This window comes from Thunnus albacares, chromosome 6, assembly GCF_914725855.1.
Source record: "Thunnus albacares chromosome 6, fThuAlb1.1, whole genome shotgun sequence".
Classification (NCBI taxonomy): Eukaryota; Metazoa; Chordata; class Actinopteri; order Scombriformes; family Scombridae; genus Thunnus; species Thunnus albacares.
The window spans coordinates 17248599-17271101 of NC_058111.1; the positions used below are offsets into that span (position 1 = coordinate 17248599).

General features: G+C 40.3%; 2 protein-coding genes across 2 annotated transcripts; one reads left to right on the forward strand and one right to left on the reverse strand.

The window, feature by feature from the left end:
• Positions 1 to 2414: 2414 nt before the first annotated feature.
• On the forward strand, positions 2415 to 5661 carry LOC122984113 (zona pellucida-like domain-containing protein 1). The gene is made up of 10 exons (XM_044354428.1): positions 2415 to 2537; positions 2660 to 2886; positions 3056 to 3246; positions 3400 to 3472; positions 3566 to 3663; positions 3791 to 3874; positions 3968 to 4139; positions 4729 to 4828; positions 4938 to 4961; positions 5073 to 5661. Exons 1-10 carry the CDS (start codon positions 2444 to 2446, stop codon positions 5228 to 5230), a joined length of 1221 nt encoding a protein of 406 aa, XP_044210363.1. The 5' UTR covers positions 2415 to 2443; the 3' UTR covers positions 5231 to 5661.
• A 101-nt stretch (positions 5662 to 5762) lies between these two features.
• Positions 5763 to 7202, reverse strand: zgc:162608 (uncharacterized protein LOC100037332 homolog). The gene is made up of 3 exons (XM_044354429.1): positions 7147 to 7202; positions 6947 to 7040; positions 5763 to 6822 (listed from the first exon to the last, which is right to left on the reverse strand). The coding sequence occupies exons 1-3, from the start codon at positions 7193 to 7195 to the stop codon at positions 5973 to 5975; spliced, it is 993 nt and encodes a 330-aa protein (XP_044210364.1). The 5' UTR covers positions 7196 to 7202; the 3' UTR covers positions 5763 to 5972.
• Positions 7203 to 22503: the final 15301 nt, after the last annotated feature.

Below are 22503 nucleotides of genomic sequence, written 5' to 3' on the forward strand. Positions count from 1 at the left end.
CAAAAAAACAAATGAACAATGGCTGTTACTGTGCTGCCTGTTCATTGAGGGCGAAGTTGTGTCTCTTGGCTCGCACTCCTCAGCTCTGGTGAATCATGAGTCTGTTGGATGCAGACAACAACAAAGCATTTGAGCTCTGTCTAATTTTGGCCAGGAGATGACACCAAACTACTCATGAAATGAAGCAGAGCATCGACGCCCCTTTGAGATGAATCAGTTATTGTGCAATGACACTAACTGATTATGTATTTTTAGCAACAATTCAGGAATGTTACAGTAATTTATCACAAGAGAAGTTGTATTTAGCTTATTGGTTGTCAAAGTAAACAACAATGCATAGCTTTTTCTTGTAGGCAACATACACAAAACCTACTGTGCAACTTTGAAGTGTTGCAAATGAATTTTAAACATATCCAACTCTGGACCATATCCACCATGTACTGTAGTTAACCACAGTACATGGTGGACACACCCTTAGGTCTTATTAGCTGCATTAATGATCTCCTTTACTGTACATGCCCGCAGAGTACAGTACCATGCCCTCACAAGCTTCCCAGTGTATCCTCTTTCTTCCAAAACCGAATCTGCGTCCTCCCCTGGGCCTTGTTTTCATTGTTTTCAGATGTGATTGTATCTCAGTTACCATTGTTGATCCTTGTGAAAGGAGTCTAAAGATTTACACTAATCATCATCAAAGTACACTGTCGTAATAATCCTTGCAGTCTGGTCTATCTAATTTTAGCCTCCTGATAATGGTTACTTCATGGTTGATTTCTACTCTTTTCTATTCTATCCTAATTTGTTTAGGCAACCGTCTTATTATTATTATGATGTTATTTTCACATCAACAAATGTTCTTTACATGCAATAGTTTATGGCATGTAAATGGCATGGTTATTACATGGTTATTGGCATTTAACATGATTATTTAATGTATTGGTTATTTGTGGTTTATCCTGACATATCAACCTTTGTACATTTCGTCCAGACATCCTTACATAATCTGCAATTATCAACGACCCTACAGCCAGGAAGATTATAGGAAAATGGAGGAATGGAGAATGTGATTAGAGCGCAGAAGAATGGCCGATGAGTTGTTTCCAAACAAGTGGCCTGGGAGGTACATCGTTGGACACAGGTGAGGAACGAAGAGATTGTATTAGAGTGACGCATCTGTGGATAGTGTAACAAATGTCTTCTATCACCATGGGCACTTTGGCAAAAACACCGTTGCTCCTTTTCATTCTGTATTTCTGGGGAACAATGAGGCTTCTTTGTCTCAGCCATAGTAGTTGTGGCCTATAGCTATAAAGATTACCTGCAATGTAAAACTGTGGAGAGACAATAGAGGAGAGGTTTGACATGCAAGGGAAATTAACAAAGGTTACTCCTGGTTGGCTGTGTACTGTGTAGCTTGTGGCAAGTGTGATCATCTTACAAGCATCCTAGGTGTTTCATTCTCAAGATATAAAGCCGCTATTGAAGACAGTGAATCTCTACACAATGATATTTTATGTCTAGGAACATGTATTTCTCCATTTGTGATAGAAGGGTTTGGAAAGCTTTGCAAAACACTTGTTTTTATTCAGATTAAGTGGATTTTAATTTAAATCAAAGTATTTATTGTTGGTTTTAACAATAATTTACTAATCATGAATGTAATTTGTGAGCAAAATCTTCCTGCAAGGCCAATTACTGTCTTTTTCGAAATGTAGTCCTTTCCAAACAAAACAACAAAACAAACTGTATCTACTAATAATTATGCACACTGCATCCACGTTTAAACCTCATTTGCCTCGGCTCAGCCCGCTAACAACCATAACTTTCACCTCCGTTCTGCAATAATCATTTTTGATGAAGGGAAACCTGAAACATCAGTTCTTCTTAACCTGAGGGATCAGTGTTAAAACCCTCTGACACATTAATCTGCCGGTGAAGACCTGACAGTGAGCCAGGAGCTGCTGCTGTCTAAACGAGAAGTCACAGTAGAAAGGTAGAGAAAGTGTGTGTGTGTGTGTGTGTATGTACGCAGGGGTCTAAAATTAGCTGAAGACAGTCACACCTCTATGGTTTTAGGTATCGTGAGGCTGTGTAAGACTATAAAAGCCATATTGCACAACTACTTCTGTGACACCTGCTCAGGTACCAGCAAGGTAAGACCCTCCTCAGGTTGTCACATTGGTCTCTGTTTGAAACATATTAATTTGTAAATTTAAATGTGTATTATAAATTGATGGAAATGTTATATATTAACAGTTTCAGCAAGATAAAAGTAATTTGCAGCACAACTTGATATTACAAACTGCAGTCATGTACTTTTTTTTCTAAATAATCACTAGCATCTTTGTGCATTTTTCACAGGTTGAACATGTTGCTATTGTTATTTTGTGTCCCTCCATCCATTATAGGACTGAACCAACTGACTGAGCTTCTTCCAGGCAGGATGACTCTTTATCTTTGTCTCCCTCTGCTGGCTGTGCTCTTGCAGCCTGCTCTCTGTGTATACAACTGCTCCTCCGAGTATGAGAGGACCCCAGGTTGGTTAACAATTGTTTCCACTAAATCAGATCAGTTTTATATGAGCATTCTGCACAAATTATGCATAAATCAGAGCTATTCTTTAAGTCTCATCTGGTTTGTCTTATTCTCTCTTCCTCAGACAACTTGGACCTGACGGTTGACTGCGGCATCAATATGATCACACTGGAGGTCAACCTGTGCACCGCTCAGTGGGCAGGTTTCAACCCCACAGAGCTGGCACTGAATGGGAACCACAACAACACAGACTGCCAAGGCTCTATCGACACCAGCGTGGACCCTCCAATCATCCGTTACCAGCTTCCTGTTAACCACAGTCAGGAAAACCCCTGTCGCCAGTCCCTGCAGGTCAGAAAGTGTCTGGTAGATAATGTTGAATGGTGCAGAATTAGGGACATATTACGAAGAAATTGACAAATTGGAACTGCAACTGGGCTTTAAATGAGAAACGCTTTATTGAGAGTTATTTGGAAATATAAAGGTCAAGTAATGATTTTCGATGACTTTCTCTGTTCAGATTGTGGATGAGACCCCGGACCCCACAGGTCCCTTCAGCAGCTTCCTAAGCATCCAGTCAGTTATCATCACAGGCTACATCGACACACCCAGATCTGACCAGGGGGTGATCAGCTACTCCACAGACCTCTACTATCACTTCTCCTGCCGCTACCCATTGGAGTACCTGATCAACAACACACAAATAGTGGCGTGAGTAACTGTAGAAACTATTTCTTTGTGCCATGAATTAGACAAGTTGTAAATGTATCACATTGCATTTTGAATGAGGCAATTCATTGAGTTGAAAATACTCAAGTTTCTCTTTTTTCTCTCTATTTTACCTCTTTTCTATGATTTCTTTAGCTCCTCAGTCTCAGTGGCAACCAGTGATAATAACGGAACCTTCATTGATACACTAAAAATGAGTGTTTTCAATGTAAGTACAAGTTCTCATTTATAAGAGCTGCCTCAGAAACACTTCAGAGCTATTTCTCTTGACTTATTTTACTCTGACATCTTATTTCTGTAGGACTCTGACTATGGCTACCCATTAGTCGTACCTTCAACAGGTCTTGAGCTGCGAACAAGGATCTATGTGGAGGTGAAGGCTGTTAACCTGACAGGAAAGTAAGTATTTGGATGGGTGAATGCTCATAGTGAATGTGTTTATATGAAAACAAATACTGAAATAAAACTGAGCACATTGTATGACTGTGGCAAACAGTAACTCAATGGCCTGCTGTTCTGTTTTCAGTTTCCATGTACTACTCGATCACTGCTTTGGAACTCCCAGTGCTTACAACATGTCGCACACTGAGCAACACAACTTCTTCACTGGGTATGGTAGCCCACATTATTAATATAGCTTCATACTCTGTGTGCATGAAATAATGTGACTCTTAAATATATGAATAACTCTGCTCTCCACTAGCTGTTCAGTAGACCAAAGGACAACTGTGACAAGCAATGGCCTTTCCAAGGTTGCCCGTTATAACTTTGAGGCTTTCCGCTTTGTTCAACACCGTGACCAGGCAAAGTCCAGCATCTATCTGCACTGCATACTGAGACTCTGTGAGCCCAGCAAATGTCAAGAGCTGTTGAACGTAAGTTGAAAAGTCAAGAACAAATGGCTCTGCTTTTAAGACATCAGGGACAGTAATTGTGATGCAACTTTCAAAGGAACACCATGGCACTAATTTAAGGGCAAAGATTTGAATGATATAGTCTATCACCATGTATATAATGTAGCTGTTTTATGCATCCTAGGACATGAGGAAAATAGAAGTTTCCTCAGTGTTGAGCAGACAATGTGACACTTTCAAAGCCACATAAAAAAGACTCAAAAACAGTATTTAGTCTTAAGTTTTTAGTTAGTTAGTTAGTTAGTTTATTGTTTTTGGATATTCAATGTCCTTATTATATAGCTGATAATAGAGAGATGACAAGAAATGTGAGAAGAGAAATTGGAAATGACTGCAACAAAGGTCTCCAGATTTTAACCGGGGTTGTTGACATTCATGGGTGACACCTTAAACACCCAAGCCATCGGGGACATTTCATCTTGTCTTCATTATGATTTATTTTTAATAAATGATATATTACTTCTTAAACTAAAAAATGTATGTCAAAAAGCCATAGTTATACATGATATGATGTAGATGAAACTAAACCCATCTGGATCTTATTTTTAAGGCTTGTAATACCAGAAGAAAAAGATCTTTGACTCCTTTTGGAGAAGAGAGCAGCGAATCTGCCACTGTTTCAGTCGGACCACTTTACACTGCTGGACAAGGTTAGACCCACTTAAAAATAGTCCTTTAACTTCTTTCCTGTTATTTAAACACTATGATAAAAAGTTGACTCTTTCAGTGACTCTCTTTTTTTATGTCCTCCCACTAAAGACAGGCCATATGCAGCTGCTTACAGTGAGTATATTTTAATCACATTCATAAATCCAGATATACATTCAAATGTCTTGAAGGTTATTTGAACAACCCCAAAAGAAATCACCATTAATCTCCCCCTACGTGCATCAGGTGGTAATGTGGCACCAGAGAAGACTGACGTGAACGTGACGGGCCTGGTGGTGGGTGTTGTGTTTGGCTCGGCTGCTGCTGTCCTGCTGGTTCTTGGTGGTTGGTTTGCCCTGAAGAAGTTTTATTGGATTGGAGGATTACCTCAGGCCTTTCACTGACAGATTTACTGGCAATCTGTCTTCGCCTGGTAACCTCATACCCTCCTGTGCAACTTTGAAGTGTTGCAATAAACTGTATGTTCATTGCGATTTTACAACTATCTGATAATATCATGATTTTAAAAACCGTGTCATTAATCGGTTATGAAGGAACAGTAAAACCTGAACTATGTAAAAAAAAATAAATAAAAAAAAGCAAATTTTGTAAGCAAAATAAATTTTTGTAAGTTTTTTTGTAATTTGTAAGCAAATTAGTATTTTTTAATGTTTTTTTATTCATCCATTGACATTCCTACCAGTCTATGAGTGGCTTTGGGTATCTTGCATCTTGATTGTACTGCTTTAAATAGTTAAAACACATTATTATATGGAGTATATTAGTCAGACTTGCTGCTATCTCTTGTACATGTTCAAAATAAAGTTTAAAATCAGCTTTGTGTGTCACTCCATTAATATTACATAATGAAAAAATGGCAACAGGTGATTTTTACAATCTTAAACTTCTTACTTTCAACGAGAGGCATCTTTTTACACAACACAGTTAATATACTGACTCATTCACATACAGAATGAAACAAACACTTCAATCAAATCAATACATTGATAAATATGTACAGGCTACTTACTTTTGCTCGCAAACAGCAAACCAAGTTCATGGACAACAATACTTCAAATGAATAATTTCAATTGGGACCGTAATGGCAGCTTTTTATAATTTCTTTAAAATGTACAGTTGTCTCTGTCACTGCACTGAATGCAGAATGTCCTGGATCAGAGCAGAGAATTTGACTGAGAAGTCCTCCTGCAAAAAGCCAATTGACTCTGTGGAGGAGGAAGAGGGTAACAGGCTCGGGGCTTCCCGGACCTCCTCTTCCAGCCCAACAAACAGCCTCTCCATCCGCGCTTGAAACACTTGGCCCTGCAGAGCTGAATTTTGGCAGAACCGCTCCATACTGGCTGTCACTTCAGCCTTAAGAGGCTGTGCAGTTTGTAGCAAAGCGGCAAGCTCTGCTTTGAAAGTCCCCACCCTATTCTGTGCCTCCACCCTCACTGAGCTCACTTCCTGCACCAACCTGGAGCTCATTTCCTGCCAGAGCCCCGACTTGGCTGCCTCTCCCTCACTAGCACTGATCTCTTTCAGATGTTCGATCATTCCAACGGTTTTAGTCTGGAAGTCGCTGATAATGTCAGCCAGCTTAGAGCTGCTGTGCTCCAGGGTTTGGCCCATCCAGTGGAAGGCTTCCTGGTAGTGAGCTGGACCGGCCTCTGCCTGAGCCTCGGCTGTCTCCAGGCCCTGCAGATAGAGGCTCAGCTGGCCACACAGATCTTGGGTGTTGCTACTGAGAGAGCTCTGGAGCTGCTGGGTGAGGGGAGCCAGGCGTTCCCTCATACTGGCCAGGGTAGAGCTGAGGTGAGCTGGAGATGGGGACAACTTCTCTTGCAGCTCGGCCAGCTCTTGGCGCAGACGGGCACGCAGACGCTCTGACTCCATGTTGAGTTTGTGCTGCATCTCTTCTGCCACAGGGTTTTTGTTGAGATCATCTTCTTGGTTGTAAAGGCCACTGTCATCTATGTGGATCTTGTAGAGCTTACTGTGCAAAGAGAGACAAAAGCACTCCTTTAGGAAGTGTGTTGACATTCAGATATTTCACTTTGAGTTGAGTGTACAGATGCAAATTTATTTCAGGTGGTTTAATGTACTTGATTTGAACTTACTCCACATCTTTTGTGAGTTCTGTCTTTTCATGAGCCTGGTTTGCCTTTGAATCCACCCATGTTGCCTCCCTGGTGTTACGGTGGAGTGGGTAAGCTGCAAAACAAGAAAACATACATGAAAAAAAAACTTCACTGCAAAATAAAGGATAAATAAGGATAATAAGGATAAGGATAAATACAAGTTGAGGAGCAATGTATACCTAAAGTTGTCAAGAATGAGAGGGTGAAGATCACAACTTTTAGATGCATGTTTATCTTTCTGTGGAGGGACAGATGAGAAAAATGCATAAGAATTTTAAATCACAATGAACAAATTCATGTATACTGAACATTTCCACAAATTATCTTCATATATTCTGCAATAGACGTTCCCTTCTAAATCTAAGACAGAAGACAATCAATATGGGAAACAGTGGCTGGCCTTTACCTGAAGATCAGGGGTCTGCAGAATGACTTCTCTGCTCATCTGACTTATAAAGGTCTTGTTATCAGAGCGGCTGCCCAAACTCTGCCTGTGTCAACAGTCAACACGTGGAAGGTCACAGTGATGATGGAACACAACATGCACATACACTGAAAACTACACACACACACAAACACACACACACACACACACACACATTTACAGAGCGAGGACATGCCAATAGCACCAGCGTCCACTGTTGAACCTTCATAAAACTTCCATTGCATGCGGCATTGATTTAAGGAGATGATGTCATGCTAATAGGGCATGCATCGCTTTAAGATGAAGTCACAAAGGGGAAAGTACTATGATAAGTAGTATGATAAAACAAGAAGGCTGTAATAATGATGATATGGCAAGGCTGCTGCCAACTCGACAACGCTAACTGCACTGTCTTTATTGCAAAATGAAAACTTTAACTTTCTTTATTTTTTTAAAATGAAAATGTCAAAATGAGGTAGAAGTTTACTGGAGCGCACCAAAAGGGTTCAACAAGTTCAAGTTTGTATATACAGAATCTGATAAGAAATTTGGCTGGATTTATGGCTTTTTACGTCAAAGGTCCAATTTGCCAGGAAGCTGAATTATATGAATATTTACAGGGGGGTCACTTGTTTGATCCACAGTGCCTGTAGGCATTGCACAAGTGTTTTTTTATGTTTTGTATCTGTTAAATTGTGCAAGAATTCAGTGTATCCACTTTTGGACCAGCTTTTAAAGCCTTGATTATCATGGCTTGTTTTGGATGCTTGACAATCAAACGTTTACACATCAGTGTTTGTGCTGCAAACCAGGACAGAGCAGCCCAAAACAACACAAGTAAACACTACTGATTATGCTAAGCTCTGTGCTCTAGATTTTTTTCCCCTTGCCATAAACAAGGAATGACAGATGTCTACTTACAGGGCAATTTGTATGAGGTGCTTTTGCATTTCACATTCCATTACTGGTGATAATGTGGCTTCATATTTCCGATGATCTCCACTCTATGATCTTATTAGCCTGTTTTGCAGCTGTGAATGCAATGTGGAGAGTTTTTCTCCACTGGTGACATGGATATGTAGGTGAAAGTTGAATCCTGTTCAGTTAGGTAAGTTAGTCGTCATTGGAGGATCATAGTCCATGGCTACCGTGATGAAATATGTAGGTTATTTCAGTTATCCAAAGTCCAACGTTATTTCAATACAATAACAGTGTAGAATGAGGAAGGCATTAGTTCCTGTACATAAAAACATCACTCTTGACTGCCTTCTGCACAAATACAGTTAAATGTTAAAAAGTTAACATTTATTAACATATCATGTGCATAAACACATATGCACATAAATGCACGCGCACATATGCAAGAATTTATACTTGTAGAAAAAAATTAAATAACTCTTGATGACTTATATCAATGTTTATATCTAGACTTAATTGTACCACTTAATAGACTTTACATAATAAAAAGCTGGGATGGGTTTCCTTTTTCATTTAAATATGGAGCAAAGGGTAACAATCTTACCTCAGTTATTGTACACAGACATGCAGAGATTAGAATCACAGGAACAGTATGCAGGTCAAAGGTTTCCATGAAAAAGAAATGCTTTTTTTGTGCCAAATAAATATACATATTTGTACCAAATGCAGGTTTTTTATTTAGTCACTCATATGAATAAATGCATAAAGGATCTTTGAGTTGCACTGCATTTACATTTTAACAATTTATAGAAAAAAGAGCCATTTCTTGATGCAAATGATCAGTCAGCTGTAGGCCACACAGACCTTGACTATAGTGTCACTTTCTACAATTGCAATAAGTAAACACAATGGAACAAAAGTAGTAGTATTCAATACATGTCCGTCAAAGATTTTCATTTGCAAGTGAAGCTGGAAGTTGCAGCTGGCTTGCATAAAGCCAGATATATCTGATGTGAGAATCTGAAGGTGAATTCAACATGTACTTGCTCATAGACTCCTCTAAAGCAAAGCTGTGTTGATGTACGTTGGGAGCCAAATCATTAATCAGATTCATGGTAGTAGTGAGAAGAACAAATACAGTAATGTGATCTGGCAGCATCAGGTAGCCGTACTCTCTGTTTTTTCTGCTGCGTTCAGCAACCGGCCCCTCCACTGTCGCTGTCACCTTACCTCACAGGCCATAAATCATTCAGCATGCTATTGAAAGTTTTGCAGACTAACTGGCCCACTACTTACCTCATTCGCAGCTCTATCTACCAGCAGACAGATCAGGTCAGGTGTGCAGAACTACAGCAGACAGGGGATGTTTATCAAGGGAATGAGTTAGCTACAGCACCTTCATATCTATTTTCTTGGGTATGGCCAAAACAAGACAGGCAACCGAGAAGCTATTTACAGATCCAGGATGAAGAATTAAAAATTCCTTCCTGAGTGGTTCAACAGTCGTTTTCCTCAACAAGCGGAAGTATTAACAATGCTAAGGACATGGAGGTGTAAGAATTTCTGGTGTCTGTGGTGGCTGTTTGCTTCTGTGCTTCTTAGTCTGGTTCATGGAAACAACTTCAGCCAACATGTCCAGGAGAGGCCACCCTGCCAGTCAGGTAGGCTGTCCTGATGCACACTATGATTTCTGTTAGAATATTGCAAACTGTGAACTGGTCTTTGATCAATACTGAAACATCAGCACTACATTATCTGCTTATGGTGGATACATTTAGTCTCTTATATTACTGACTTTTTTTGAGTTTTACAAGGAAGTAACTTGGATATTAGTGTGGTGGAAATAGTAAAGGGGTATAGTACATAGAGATATATATAAATATTTAATCCTTTATTCATTTATTCAGTGCAAAAACACACAAAACCTAAGTTTCAATTAACAATAATAACCAAACAAACACACAAAGATGAATACACTGGAAAAAAATATGAAATACAACATACCCATACTTTATAAAATGTATTCTGGTTTTTCCTTAAATTATTATATCTTTTCATATGTAACACAGGATCACAGCTCATTAACTCAGAAACATATAAACAAAAAGGTATGTCAGAACATATTATTGTTTCTATCAGGTTTCTACTGCCCACCGGGGAGCTTCTCTCCAATCCCCTGTCCGAAGGGAAGCTATGGGCCAACTGCTGGCGGTGTATCCATGGACAGCTGTCTGAAGTGTCCTCCTCACCACTTCTGTCCTAGACCAGGCCTGTCTGCTCCTATGCCATGTGGCCCTGTTGCTCAGCAGCCTCTGTCTGGCCAGGACAACTGTGTCTGCCCAGGAGTAGGACAGAGATTTCAAGTGAGAAAAACTGTAATTTCAATCTATGATTTTTTTTTGTGTGTAACTTTTGAGTCCTGGGATACAGTGCACACACTAATATAGTCATGAAAGAAGCTTCCTCACTCTCTCTCAGAAACCTTAGACTGAACAATCTGTAGCTTCAAGCTGAAAGAGCTGCAGATCATGTTCCTTTGCAGTGGGGTTGTGTTTCCCTGTCTGTTGCAGCGTGCATGAGTGTTGAGCTCTTCACTCATCAACTCACAATAAGGAGAATGAGATTTTTTACCCTGACTCTTGTCTGAGTGTTTGTGTGAATGAATGAATGAAGAAAGGAAAGAGGGAAGAAGAGATGAAGGAATGAATGAGCGAATGAACAAATTAATAGATAGATAAATAGATGGTGTGCTAGTAATATTTACATGTTTAGGCAAGGCAAGGCAAATTTATTTGTATAGCACACTTCAACAACAAGGCAATTCAAAGTGCTTTACATAGAGCATAAAAGGCATCAAGACAGAATATAAAAGCAACACAAGGCAATATAAAAAGACATTTAAATACAATTAAAATGTTTTAAATTGGAAATATAAAGAAGCTAAAATAGAATAAAACAGATAAAACAGGAGAATAAAAGTTACAGTGCAGTGTAAGATATTTGGTTTAATAAAAGGCAGTGGCAAACAGAAAAGTCTTCAGCTGTGATTAAGTGTGGTTTAACGTGTCTGTCTCTGTCAATGAATGAGTGAATGACAAAATGGCATTGTTACCTAATAGAATTAGGTAACAAACTGACCAAACCATGAACCCTATATTGAATTATACAAGACAATTGTTTGAACCCTGCTGCCTTTCTTGCAGGCCAGTGATGGGCGGTGCCCCTGTACCCTTGGCTACCAACCTACCAACAATGAAGATGCTTGTGTACAGAAACTGTACGATGTCTGCAGAAATGGAAATACACGTACACAGTATGGCGATTGTCTTGACAGATATCAGTGGTCACTTCACTGTAGGCAGCAGGTTTGACCTTATGCAATTATACACACACACACACACACACACACACACACACACACACACACACACACACACACACACACACATACACTAAAAGTGGAGCAAAGGTAACTGGCATATCTCACAAAATGACACTGTGGTCCAGTTTCCCTCTCTGGCAGGAAACTCATCCTGAAGATCTGTTTGAATGGTGCTTGAGTATTTTGAAAGAGACACAAGTTAAGTTGTAAACTGTGATCTGTTTACAGAACTGACTCTACAATCATAGACAAGGCTAATGAGTACAACCTCAATGTCTTTGCCCTTTCCGCCATTAATATTTAACCATCAACTGCTTCCTGTGACTGTCAGCTAGGAAGGCCTTCACTGCTCTCCCCATGCAGTGTATATTTTTGTCACTGTCCTCCATAGTAGTCTTTGGTATGAATGACCCCTCACCTAGTTATACACTGAAACTGAGCATAAGTTGAGAATGCTAGCAAATTTTTAATTATTTTAAAATGCAACCAGTAAAAAATACACACAGGCAAAAGGTGGCCCAAGCAGAGAAGGAATAACAAATATGTACTTGTTTTCAAAATGGTTTGAACTTTCTGTATAAAAACTGATCCCAGCTTTACAGTGGTTACTTTCCTGCAGGTGTGTCAATCTGCAGAGGACTATCAGGGTTACGATGGAGAGCTGGGTCTGTGTGTGTGCAGAGAGCCTCCTGGAAGAGCTGCATGTGGAGGCCTGTGCAGGAGCAGTCCTGCCACTGAGCTGAGGCTCCAGTGTCGATCCAGTGGAGAAATGGAACTGGTATGGAGCCATGACAATCAGGTGAGCAAAGGCAGCTGCAGATTTACATCAACACACTAACATAAACATATTCATGTGTACTGTAAAAGGAAAAGCACACTCTCGAGTATTGGTCTCCGTGTATGGCTGATAAAAAAATTGAAAACTGTTTCTGATAAGTCCTCTCTCTACTCATGATATCCATACCCCTAAATACAGTATTTCCATTGAAACTTTCTGAGAATAAACACATAGTGAATGCAGTTTGAGCTACACTACCTGGTCAGACAATGCATACAAAACCTTCACACAACGTCTTTATTGCACCAACAGTGAAAGCTTAAGTCAAGCATCTCTTGTGTTGCGATGACCTATTAATGTAAACGCTGTTATTGTGTGTGTGCAGGTGTCGAGCATCTCAAGCAGTGTGCTAGAGACAGTTTTTAAACAGTGGGACTCCCAAGGGACATTTCTGTGCAAAAGCCATCTGAACTCTACACGTCCTGTCTACATTGTTCAGACAACAGGTGGAGGCACACATGCACAAACACAGACAATGACTTTTCCCTCAGTGTCCTGCTCTTGATTTCTTTGTGACTCCCTCTCTCTCTCTCTCTCATGTCTTCCTTTCTCTCCATCTGTCTCTCTCCTCGCAGAGACAGGCTTCCACGGCCTCCTCAGCGGCATCCAAAAGGAACTTCAGCAACTGTTTTCTGGCACCAAACAGCAGGACACTCAGAGCTCAGTTGGTTTGTCACAACAAAACAATAACTTCAAGTGATATCATAAAAACACAAATGATACTGAATACAAGATGAGCTTTACATGCAAAATAGTAAATAATTGCTGCAATCATTACAATCCTCTGCACTGTTGTTTTAGAACAAGATTCTGATGTTCTCTGGGAAGTCCCTAAAGTTGAAAATATGAGTCATGGAGGTACAGAAATGAATTCAAGCAGCAGGAGCAGGAACAAGAGCGATATCAAGGAAGAAGTGAGAGATACAAGTGCTGCTGGAGTTCTGAACCCAACAACATGTCTCCATTTGGGTGATGTTATATTGTTCACTGTCAACACACGTCACTATCCTCAGTATGATGTGTAAGTCAGCTGCTGGGTGTACAAGTTTTTCATGTCTATTTTTCTTGTCTATTTGTTTGCAGCCCGTGTGATTAATTTCCTAGACTGTGTCTCTGTGTGTTGACCTGCTGTGCACTTAATCCTTAATCTTTGCTTCATGCCGTTCAGTGACAACCTGTACAACACAAACAGTGATTTTGACTGGGGTGTGTTCAGACAACTAAAAGAAGAGCTGACTCTGTCTTGGAAACCTCCCAGCTTCTTTCCAGTGGCCTTTAACCAGCCTGGAGTGTATGTTTTTACACTGAGCAGCCATCAGCACAAACACCTGGTAACTAAATTTCACATAATATAAGCATTAAATCTGCTCCTATTAATATTTTTATATTAACAATAGATAAAATGACTGTGTGTGATGTGAAAGTGGTTGCTAAAACCTCTAAAAACCCACAGTACGCTACCTGCCAAGCACCAAACATCAGACAGACACAGTTAGCAACTAGCTCATGAAAATAGTGGAGCATTAGTCAGCTATAGAGTGAGATATTTCCCTTAGAGGTTGATGGAGAGCAAAACAGAGCAAAGTGAGGAGACTGAAGCGAAGGGTGGACACAAACACGACTCCAAATCAATGCTTTGTGTCTGCTGGATGTGTAAATAAGCAATTGTTATTATGTTATTATCATATGTCATATATTTATCATATGATAACCTGTCAGTGCTTTGTTTACAACTTGTCGGTGATCCTAGACGTGTGAAATGTCGTTGTGTTTCCTGAAATGATGCAGTTTTTTGTTAAATGTTGTGTTTTGCACCTTAGGGTCACTGTAGATATGAAACAATAATCAATGTATCAATCAAACTGACCCCTACTACTGTTGTCACTCAGTATGTGCGGGTGATGCCACCAGGCGTCCAGTGTTATGAGCCTGGGCCCTTCTTCCCAACCATTCCTCGTCATGTGACCAGGGTAGGAATCAGTCGGAGGCGCAATCTGTTACTGCGGCCAGACTGGCTGGTGATGGGTGGACTGCTATTTGGAGCTGTGGTCATCCTCTGCTTATGTGTTACACTGCTAGTTAGTGATCTCACACACACACACACACACACACCAATGTAAATAAATACACTATGTTTGAAATATCCCTCATTCACATCATAAATCTATCCCATGTGTAGATCCTGTTCCGTGAATATGGCTGGCCAGAGAAGGAGCCAATCAGAGTGCGGTATCGCTTGTTGCAGTTGACCTACCACATGGATGACTACTCATCAAAAGGGTCAAGGTTGATCTCACTTAGGAAGCTTCACAGAAACCAACAAGCAAGAATGACACAAGACTCCATTCAACCAGGTAAACTATTGTAGCTGTAACCACACACACACACACACACACACACACACACACACACACACACACAAACGAACACACACTCACACACACACTCACATGCACACCCTTGTGGCTTCTTATGTAACACTTACAGTGACTCTGGGTGTTGTTCCCACCCAACCAATTACTGTTGAAAAGGTTCTTGTCATACACCTGATATCACGTGAAGTGCTTTACAGTAAAATTGACAACAGTCCAAATGTCACTTGGGACTTGGGAAATCACCTCAAACAAACAATATCTTGAGATTATTTATTTATGATAGTTACATGAAGTACTATGAAAAGTATTTAACCAGGCTACACAGAGTTATTTAACACTTGATTTAATAATTAAAATTAAACTTAAAATTAATGTTTGTTATTCTAACAACAACATATTCTATGCCTTAGGCTGCCTCCTAATAAAATGCAGTGGGCAAAAAATGGCCTTCCAAAACAGCCTGAGGAGAAACAACAAAAAACAACTGGAAGCTATTTGCTTGCAAAAAGTGAAATTATTTATGAAAGCCTCTGATGGCACACATTAACAAAAGCGCACACAAAAAAACATTAGAGCCGCTGTAACAGAACATGCAGAGACGTGGGTGACACGTTTCAAGCTCACTGACCTGATTTTAAATGTGTTTTTATACTCATGTGATCTCTCTCTCTGGCTCTTTTTAGTATGCACAGACAACTTGGAGGAGTTCTGGGACTATGAACACCAGGTGGATCTGGAGGCATTCAGCAGCAACACCTTCTATAGCCTCCTGCTCAAACAGAGTCTGTCTGTCACCACACGGCTGGGACAGCTCAGCACTGAGGTCTGCAGCTCACAGTTTAAATGCAAATTAAATGTACATTTTGTGTAAGGACTGACACGTCACTTTCCTTTACATGCTCTGATGCATGCAACTCTCTTCTCTGGAGGAACCTCTTTCTCTAGGGGCTCTGAAAGCATTCCCTTATGTACTGTTGCACAGACAAGATAAATACATTACTCATGCCCACAAAACACATTGTTTCATGAATAGTTTATGGATATTAAATTAAGTAGAAAGCCTTGGGTAACAGTTTATACAATATAGATTTTGTTTGCAGTGGCCCAGTTGTATGGAAGCTTTACTCTGACAACAACCTGATTTACACATTCATGTCTATGTTAGGTTGAGGCTTTGACATGCATTTTAAATACATCAGTAAATAGGATATACAATATTCAGTTTTATCTGTCTGTATCCATGAACTGTATGCCTGCCTAAATCAGCCTCTCGGTCTGAGTTTGGTTGTGGCTACAATGGAGTTAAGGCCACAGAGCAGCAGCTTCACAGCAAAAAACAATAAGAAAACAAAAGTAAATCAAATCTAGAATTGCACAAATGCCTGTTCATATACACGGTTTTCTTTTTTTTAGTTGCAGAGACCGACATTCATCTTCTTATTGAGTGCTCCTTTATGTTATTTTTATCATCTCAGCCTCAAGCTAGCTCCAAGACGCCATTGTCTGAAGGTAGATATTGTTGCTCATCAAATGTCGAGGCTTCAGGTTGTCCAAACACAGTAGAGGAGAGCAGGACTAGCAAAGTCTTTGCTTTCAAAGACTGCATATTGTAGCTTCAAGATTACTTTATACGCTAATGTCCCACAAGCATATCCCTCCTTTTCTTGCCTCCTCCTCCTGTCCCTTCTTCATACATCCCACTCATAAAGTTCATGTCTATTGAGATAGATTGGGTGTCACATTGGAATGCCTGTTTTTTGTTGCACCCCTCTCTCTCCCGCGTCCTTCTTGTTTGTATTATCAAATTGCTGGCTGCGGTGTAGGAGACAGAGGTTGTTTTTACAGTCCTCAGGACAGCTGAGGTGATAAAGACATAAGGGGGGATGGCTCATCTTTCACCCCTGTGTCATCCCACAAACGTGCATGTCTCACCAGTAATGGTTACTTGCATGCTACCTGCATCTGGGTGGGATGAGATATGTGATCTAAATACTACTATCTTATGAGTTTGTGTGGTATTCATTTTGTTTTCATATGTATGTAAATGTGTATTCAGGTAAAACAGCTGTACCAGGGAGTGCTTGGGAAACTGCAGCTACTCCACCCACGCTTGATCACTGAGGAGAGGATGGGGGAAGGTTATGAGAGGATGAGGAGGGAGGTGGAGAGGGAGGTGGTGCGACGAAAATCTCTGGCCTCACAGCTGAGGACTCTACTTGACAGTCAGCTCCAGGTTTACATTGCATTACCATTTGTACATCTCTCATTTATACACCACTATAAAAATTAGGAAAGATTCCTGTTTACCTGTCGTCCTCCAGGTTTTGAGGCGAGAGCAGCAAACCCAGCAGAGGGTCTACAGTGTGTTCACAGCTCAGCTCCGAGAGTGCATGAGACTACTGGGCAAGGTTTATAGCAACAACCAGCCATCATGTGAACAGCAGCATCAAAAGTAAAGTTTTTCACTGACACTTATGTGCACACTTTCAGAGCCACCGATTATTTAATCTCTGCAAAGTGCCACAAAAAACAAGCAGAGTAAATCCCTTTCTATTTTCTATCTGTTGCTTTCTATCTTCAGTTTGATCCAGAGGCTAACATCCCTGGTGGATGAGATGGGAGAGCTGGCATCAGCAGAGTGCCAGCGTCAGGGGGCCTGGGGGTTGTTGGGTGAAGGCACAGGGGCCAAGCTGCTCTGTCCTGACACAGGAACTGTGCTGACCAAGGACTACATCTTCGGTGAGGTTTGATTCATTTTCAAAAATACTTCTCTGAGGGTTAGAAGACTTTGTAATCCAAAATCTCTCTTCTGAATCTTACAGAAACATCACCATCTATTGGTACATACGCGCACTGCAACAACAAGATGTCATGTTTTTCAAAAAGTACACTGAAGTTGTTTTAAAACCACTGAAGTTGTAATTAATGTATTGAAGGTTGTTGTGTAATCTTGGTATGTATTGAAATTATAGTTTTTATATATTTTGCTGAGTATTTGGCCAAAATAGTAGACTTAATATCAGAAGTGTGTTTTGTACTTCAGGCATGTTGATATTTTTAGTTTAAGTAATCAAAATAACATGTACTGTATATAAGCACAGATTAAGTTTACATTGCAATATTAAAATATTATATTATATTATAATAATATTATAGTATTATTATATTGCATATTATAATCTTAGTCTATATAGGGAAGCTACAATTTATCAGCATTGCTCCGTACTTGTACAGAGTCCTGTGATCTCTCCTGTTTCACAGTCTGAGCTGTTTGATCTGCAAGTTACAGTATTAGCACACTGCAAAATTCTCAGAAAATAACACTAAAGTGAAATTCTTTTGACAAATGAGGACATTCACTTGTTTTCTAGGAAAAAAAAAATCTCCAATATTAATTACCTCATGAAATAGGATATGGGCGTTGTAACAATGTTTTCAGCCCAGCATGTGACTGTACCCTAATTCAAAACAGCTTAAATCAACATCATAATTACTTACAGTTTTGTCATTGCTCACAATGATTTCTTCTTCTGCTTCACTCCAGGTCCTGATGGGGAGTTGCGTGTCTGTCGGGCAGTTCATTGTGATTCAGTCACAGGTCTCATGAGGACAAATGCTCACAGCCATATGCTGCTGAGCAGCGGCCACACCATGGCAGTGCCGCCGGATTTCTTCCTCCACCCACAGACTGGACGAGTTATTCCCATCGCTGGCAACGTGGCCTATGATCCTGCCAGCTCTACTTTAGTGTTCACAACTGACTCATGTACAGGTACTGTAACATGAATGATGGTAGAATGAAAGTCTGAGTAAAAAGATTTCAGTAAATTATGAACGGAAGAAAACATTCCCAAACATGTACTTTGTATTGGCACTGTTACATGCGGATAACTAGCCACACTAGCCATACACTACATAACATTGCATTTAGATGTTTATAATGCAGCTAAAATTGACTTTGATGACTGAAAAACTTTTCATCCAGGTTGTTTGCTTCTTTCTGGAGTCATGATTTTGACGAGTTCAGTGCAAGTTGCCATTTCTCTTGCATTATGGCCTCAGTAAACCATTTCAGCAAAAAGCATGACATGACTGTTATTTCTGACAGAGAATTGAATTGACTTCTTATATGCTCAGAAAACTGATAGAAAGTAAAAACCAACCTAAAATGATCATGTGATAATTTTAGGTGGGAACACAGCTATCACTTGAACATGTGATGAATACATAATTTCATTCTCTTTCTCTGTAGGTTACTGAAGGGTATTCTATTGAAAGTGTGACAAATACTGACTTAGATAGTCTTAACTGTTGCCTTGTACAAAATAACTCATTGTATGCATTAAAGATCACTCATCTCTCCTTTAATTGATTAACCTGTGCCACTCTCATTCCCAGGAGACAACAGAAAGTGGGACAGTCCCTTCCTTCCTTTCATTCCATACCCAACCTCCTGCCACTCCAACCAGCCTCTACCCAGCACTCGGCTCAGAGGCCTCAGACCGGGCCAGAGACTACAGCTGGGCGCACCCATGGCAGACCCAGACACAGGGATCCCAGTACCCATTCTGGCTGTCACCATCCACCCCCAGACCGGACTAGTCTACCCACTGGGTGGGGTGCATGTCTGCCCCCTCACCCACCTACTGCAGCCCATACAGATTGGCTATCCCATGCTGGACCCCAGGACAGGGAACATCGTTCTCACTGTTGGGGTCAGTCTAGATCCAGTAACAGGTCAGTGCTGCTGGTGAGTCCCCAGTGCAACCCATGTGAGAGTAACTATACCGTCAGTGAGTTAATCTTGTTCTGTATGTTTGTGAAGGAGTTGTGCTGCCAGTAGGTGGAGTTCTGCTGGCTGAGTCCTTCATTGAACCTCTGAGTGGGCGGATGGTGAGAGTAGGAGGGGCGAGCATACGAGCAGGACAAGTTGTGCCTACTGCAGGAGGATACCAGGCTCTTCTAGACAGCAAGGTGTTTGATTACACCAGAATTGATGCATTTTCAAAAATAATAAATCAAACAAAAATGACATAAAATTTAGGAACAAGATACAGTACAAATATTGTAGATGAGATACATCAAAATGAATGTTCTCAGACAGGACATTTGATTATGTAGTATTAGTATTTACTGAGAGGTACATATAATGTCATATTCACAATTGTTTCACTTATTTTATAATCTTTATGATTGGCTCTTCTGCCTTTTCTTGGTCCATTGATATGCATGATTTTAAATCATTGTTTGACCACAAAGTCTCGTGACACAATTGAAACCAGTAAAACTTTCACTCTCAACCAGGTTCTGGCTGTGATATTCAAAGTAGTGGAGCTCCTGAAGCCACTAACTGAGGAGTGGGGATCAGATCCAACTTTGCAGTATCCGCAGCCTCATCAGGGAAGTGAGCAAGGGAGTGGGCGGCAAGATAATCTTTCTGCTGCAGCCAAGGAGCTCCAGCAGGCATGGGGAAGGAGTCTGCACTGTCAGCTGCAGTTGCAGACCAGGTTGGAGATCTTGCTGGACTGGGCTGTGGATGTCCAGCAGGATGGAGGTACTCTGGGTGAGAATTCGAATAGATTTGAGCAGTCTTTCTTTGGGGAAATCATCACAAACTCTCACTTTTACTTATTTCTCCAGTTGAGCCTCTATATGCTGATATTGTCCTCTCCTCCTCTTGTCACTATAAATGAGCTGCTCACTTTGTACTGACAGTACTTTGGTGCTATCTGTCTTCCACTTTTGTTGAAATGTTTGCTGGTGTTTGTCCTAAAAGGAGAAAACACTCACCATTTTTTCTTCTTTTAGCTTTTTATTTTAATCTCTGCTTGTCACCACATATATCTACTCATTGTCGAGTCGACAAATAGAGTATGCAGTGTAGGCCCATTACTTTATATTTGCTCATATGAAGAGAATTTCATGAAGCCAATGCCTGTATTGCCTTTGGAAGTAAGAGCATTTAACATTATAATACTTTTTGACTAACTTTTTTGCTCCTTCTGGGTATCACAGTGTTGTCCCTAAGTGCCTGCTGCTACTGAGAAGAAGAAAAGAGTTTTAGGCATAAAGTGAACATGTATTTTTTTTAAACTTAAGAAGGGCTTTGGAAAGATTTCATAAGCCTAAGGAGGATGACATTTTTGTAACACAAAGACTTTTTGCATGACCTTTACTTGTCACAAGCAACCACCCACTGCAGAAACTAAACAAATGACCCTTTTGTCTCACATACTCACATTATATTAGCACGTGTACTAACTCATATATAACCCATATCCAAGTTTTTCTTTTCTTGCTGTGAGTAGGAGCACATGATTTGTTATACCATCACAGCATATGTAATATCAGCTCAAAAATATCAGTATATTCAAACAAATCTTGAGTCCACCCACTGTCATTATATCAGATTACCCACACAGCCATGAGAGTGGACTCCGTTATCAAATAAAAGTGGCAAATTTCATATATGTTTCACTGGCATTATATTCTGAGGGAATGATCATTATACTATAGACATCAGTTAACTTGTGTATATTCCTCTTTTAGTTTGAGCTCCTCTGAACTGAAATGTTCTGCTCAAGGCCATTGCCAATTTGTCCATCATCATGATGACAGGCTTATCATGTTCTCTGCATTTTGCTCACTTTTGCAGCTGTGGCTAATGTTAGCTGCTGTGATGGTATGGTCATGTGTGCTTTGCTAGATAATCTGCTCCTTAGTTTTGCTGCTTATTACATCTAATGTGCTTTGCCAGATGTGCTGTGGAGTCACAATCCTGTTTCATGTACCTTTGCTCTGCCCGTATTTATTTTTGGATTCACTTTTGTCTGAAAGTGGTTTGATCATAGCCAAACGAAATGCCAGTGAGCAGTGTTAACATACTCTGTCAGAAAAGTAAAGTGATTAAATGTCAGTCTTCTCTATACTGGTCATCAAAGTCTTGTTGACCTAATTCTGCACATCTGGAAATTGTTCACGAATGCTCTGAGAAAATATTTGAGTACTTTATTATATTTTATTTTTCCATTTCTAACCCTCTGACTGCTCCTGTGTTGTTCAAACCAGGAGAAATGCATCTCTCAGGCTCAGATATGTGTGTGCCAGCTCTGCTGGGGATGGAGTACCCTGACCCAATGGGATCTAGTCTTAGTGTACCTGTGTTGGGGTGTCAGACTGACCTCATGTCTGGGATTACAATACCGCTGGCAGGGACCATGGAGGACCCAGATGGCAAAGGTATTATGAAAAACAAACATAGCTCTAAGGTCAGTGTTTATGTAATCCACTTTCAAATTGTATTAAACAAATAAAGAACAGATAAAGTCGTGCCCTTTTCTGTGTCTATGCTGTTCTTCACAGGTCTAGTGGCGATTCGTTATGGATTTCAGACTGTCGACCCGGTAACAGGGGTGTTGGCCCCAGTGGTTGGAGCCAGGCTGGATGTGTCCAGAAAAACTGTTGTACCTGTTACAGCATCCTACTGGTTAACAGTAGCAGATCAAACAGACAGTGTGCAGGTGGAGAAATAGTTGAAGAGACATTTGCAATTCCTATTTTTCAAATCTAATGTGATTGAAGCCTTGTCTGTTTGAACTC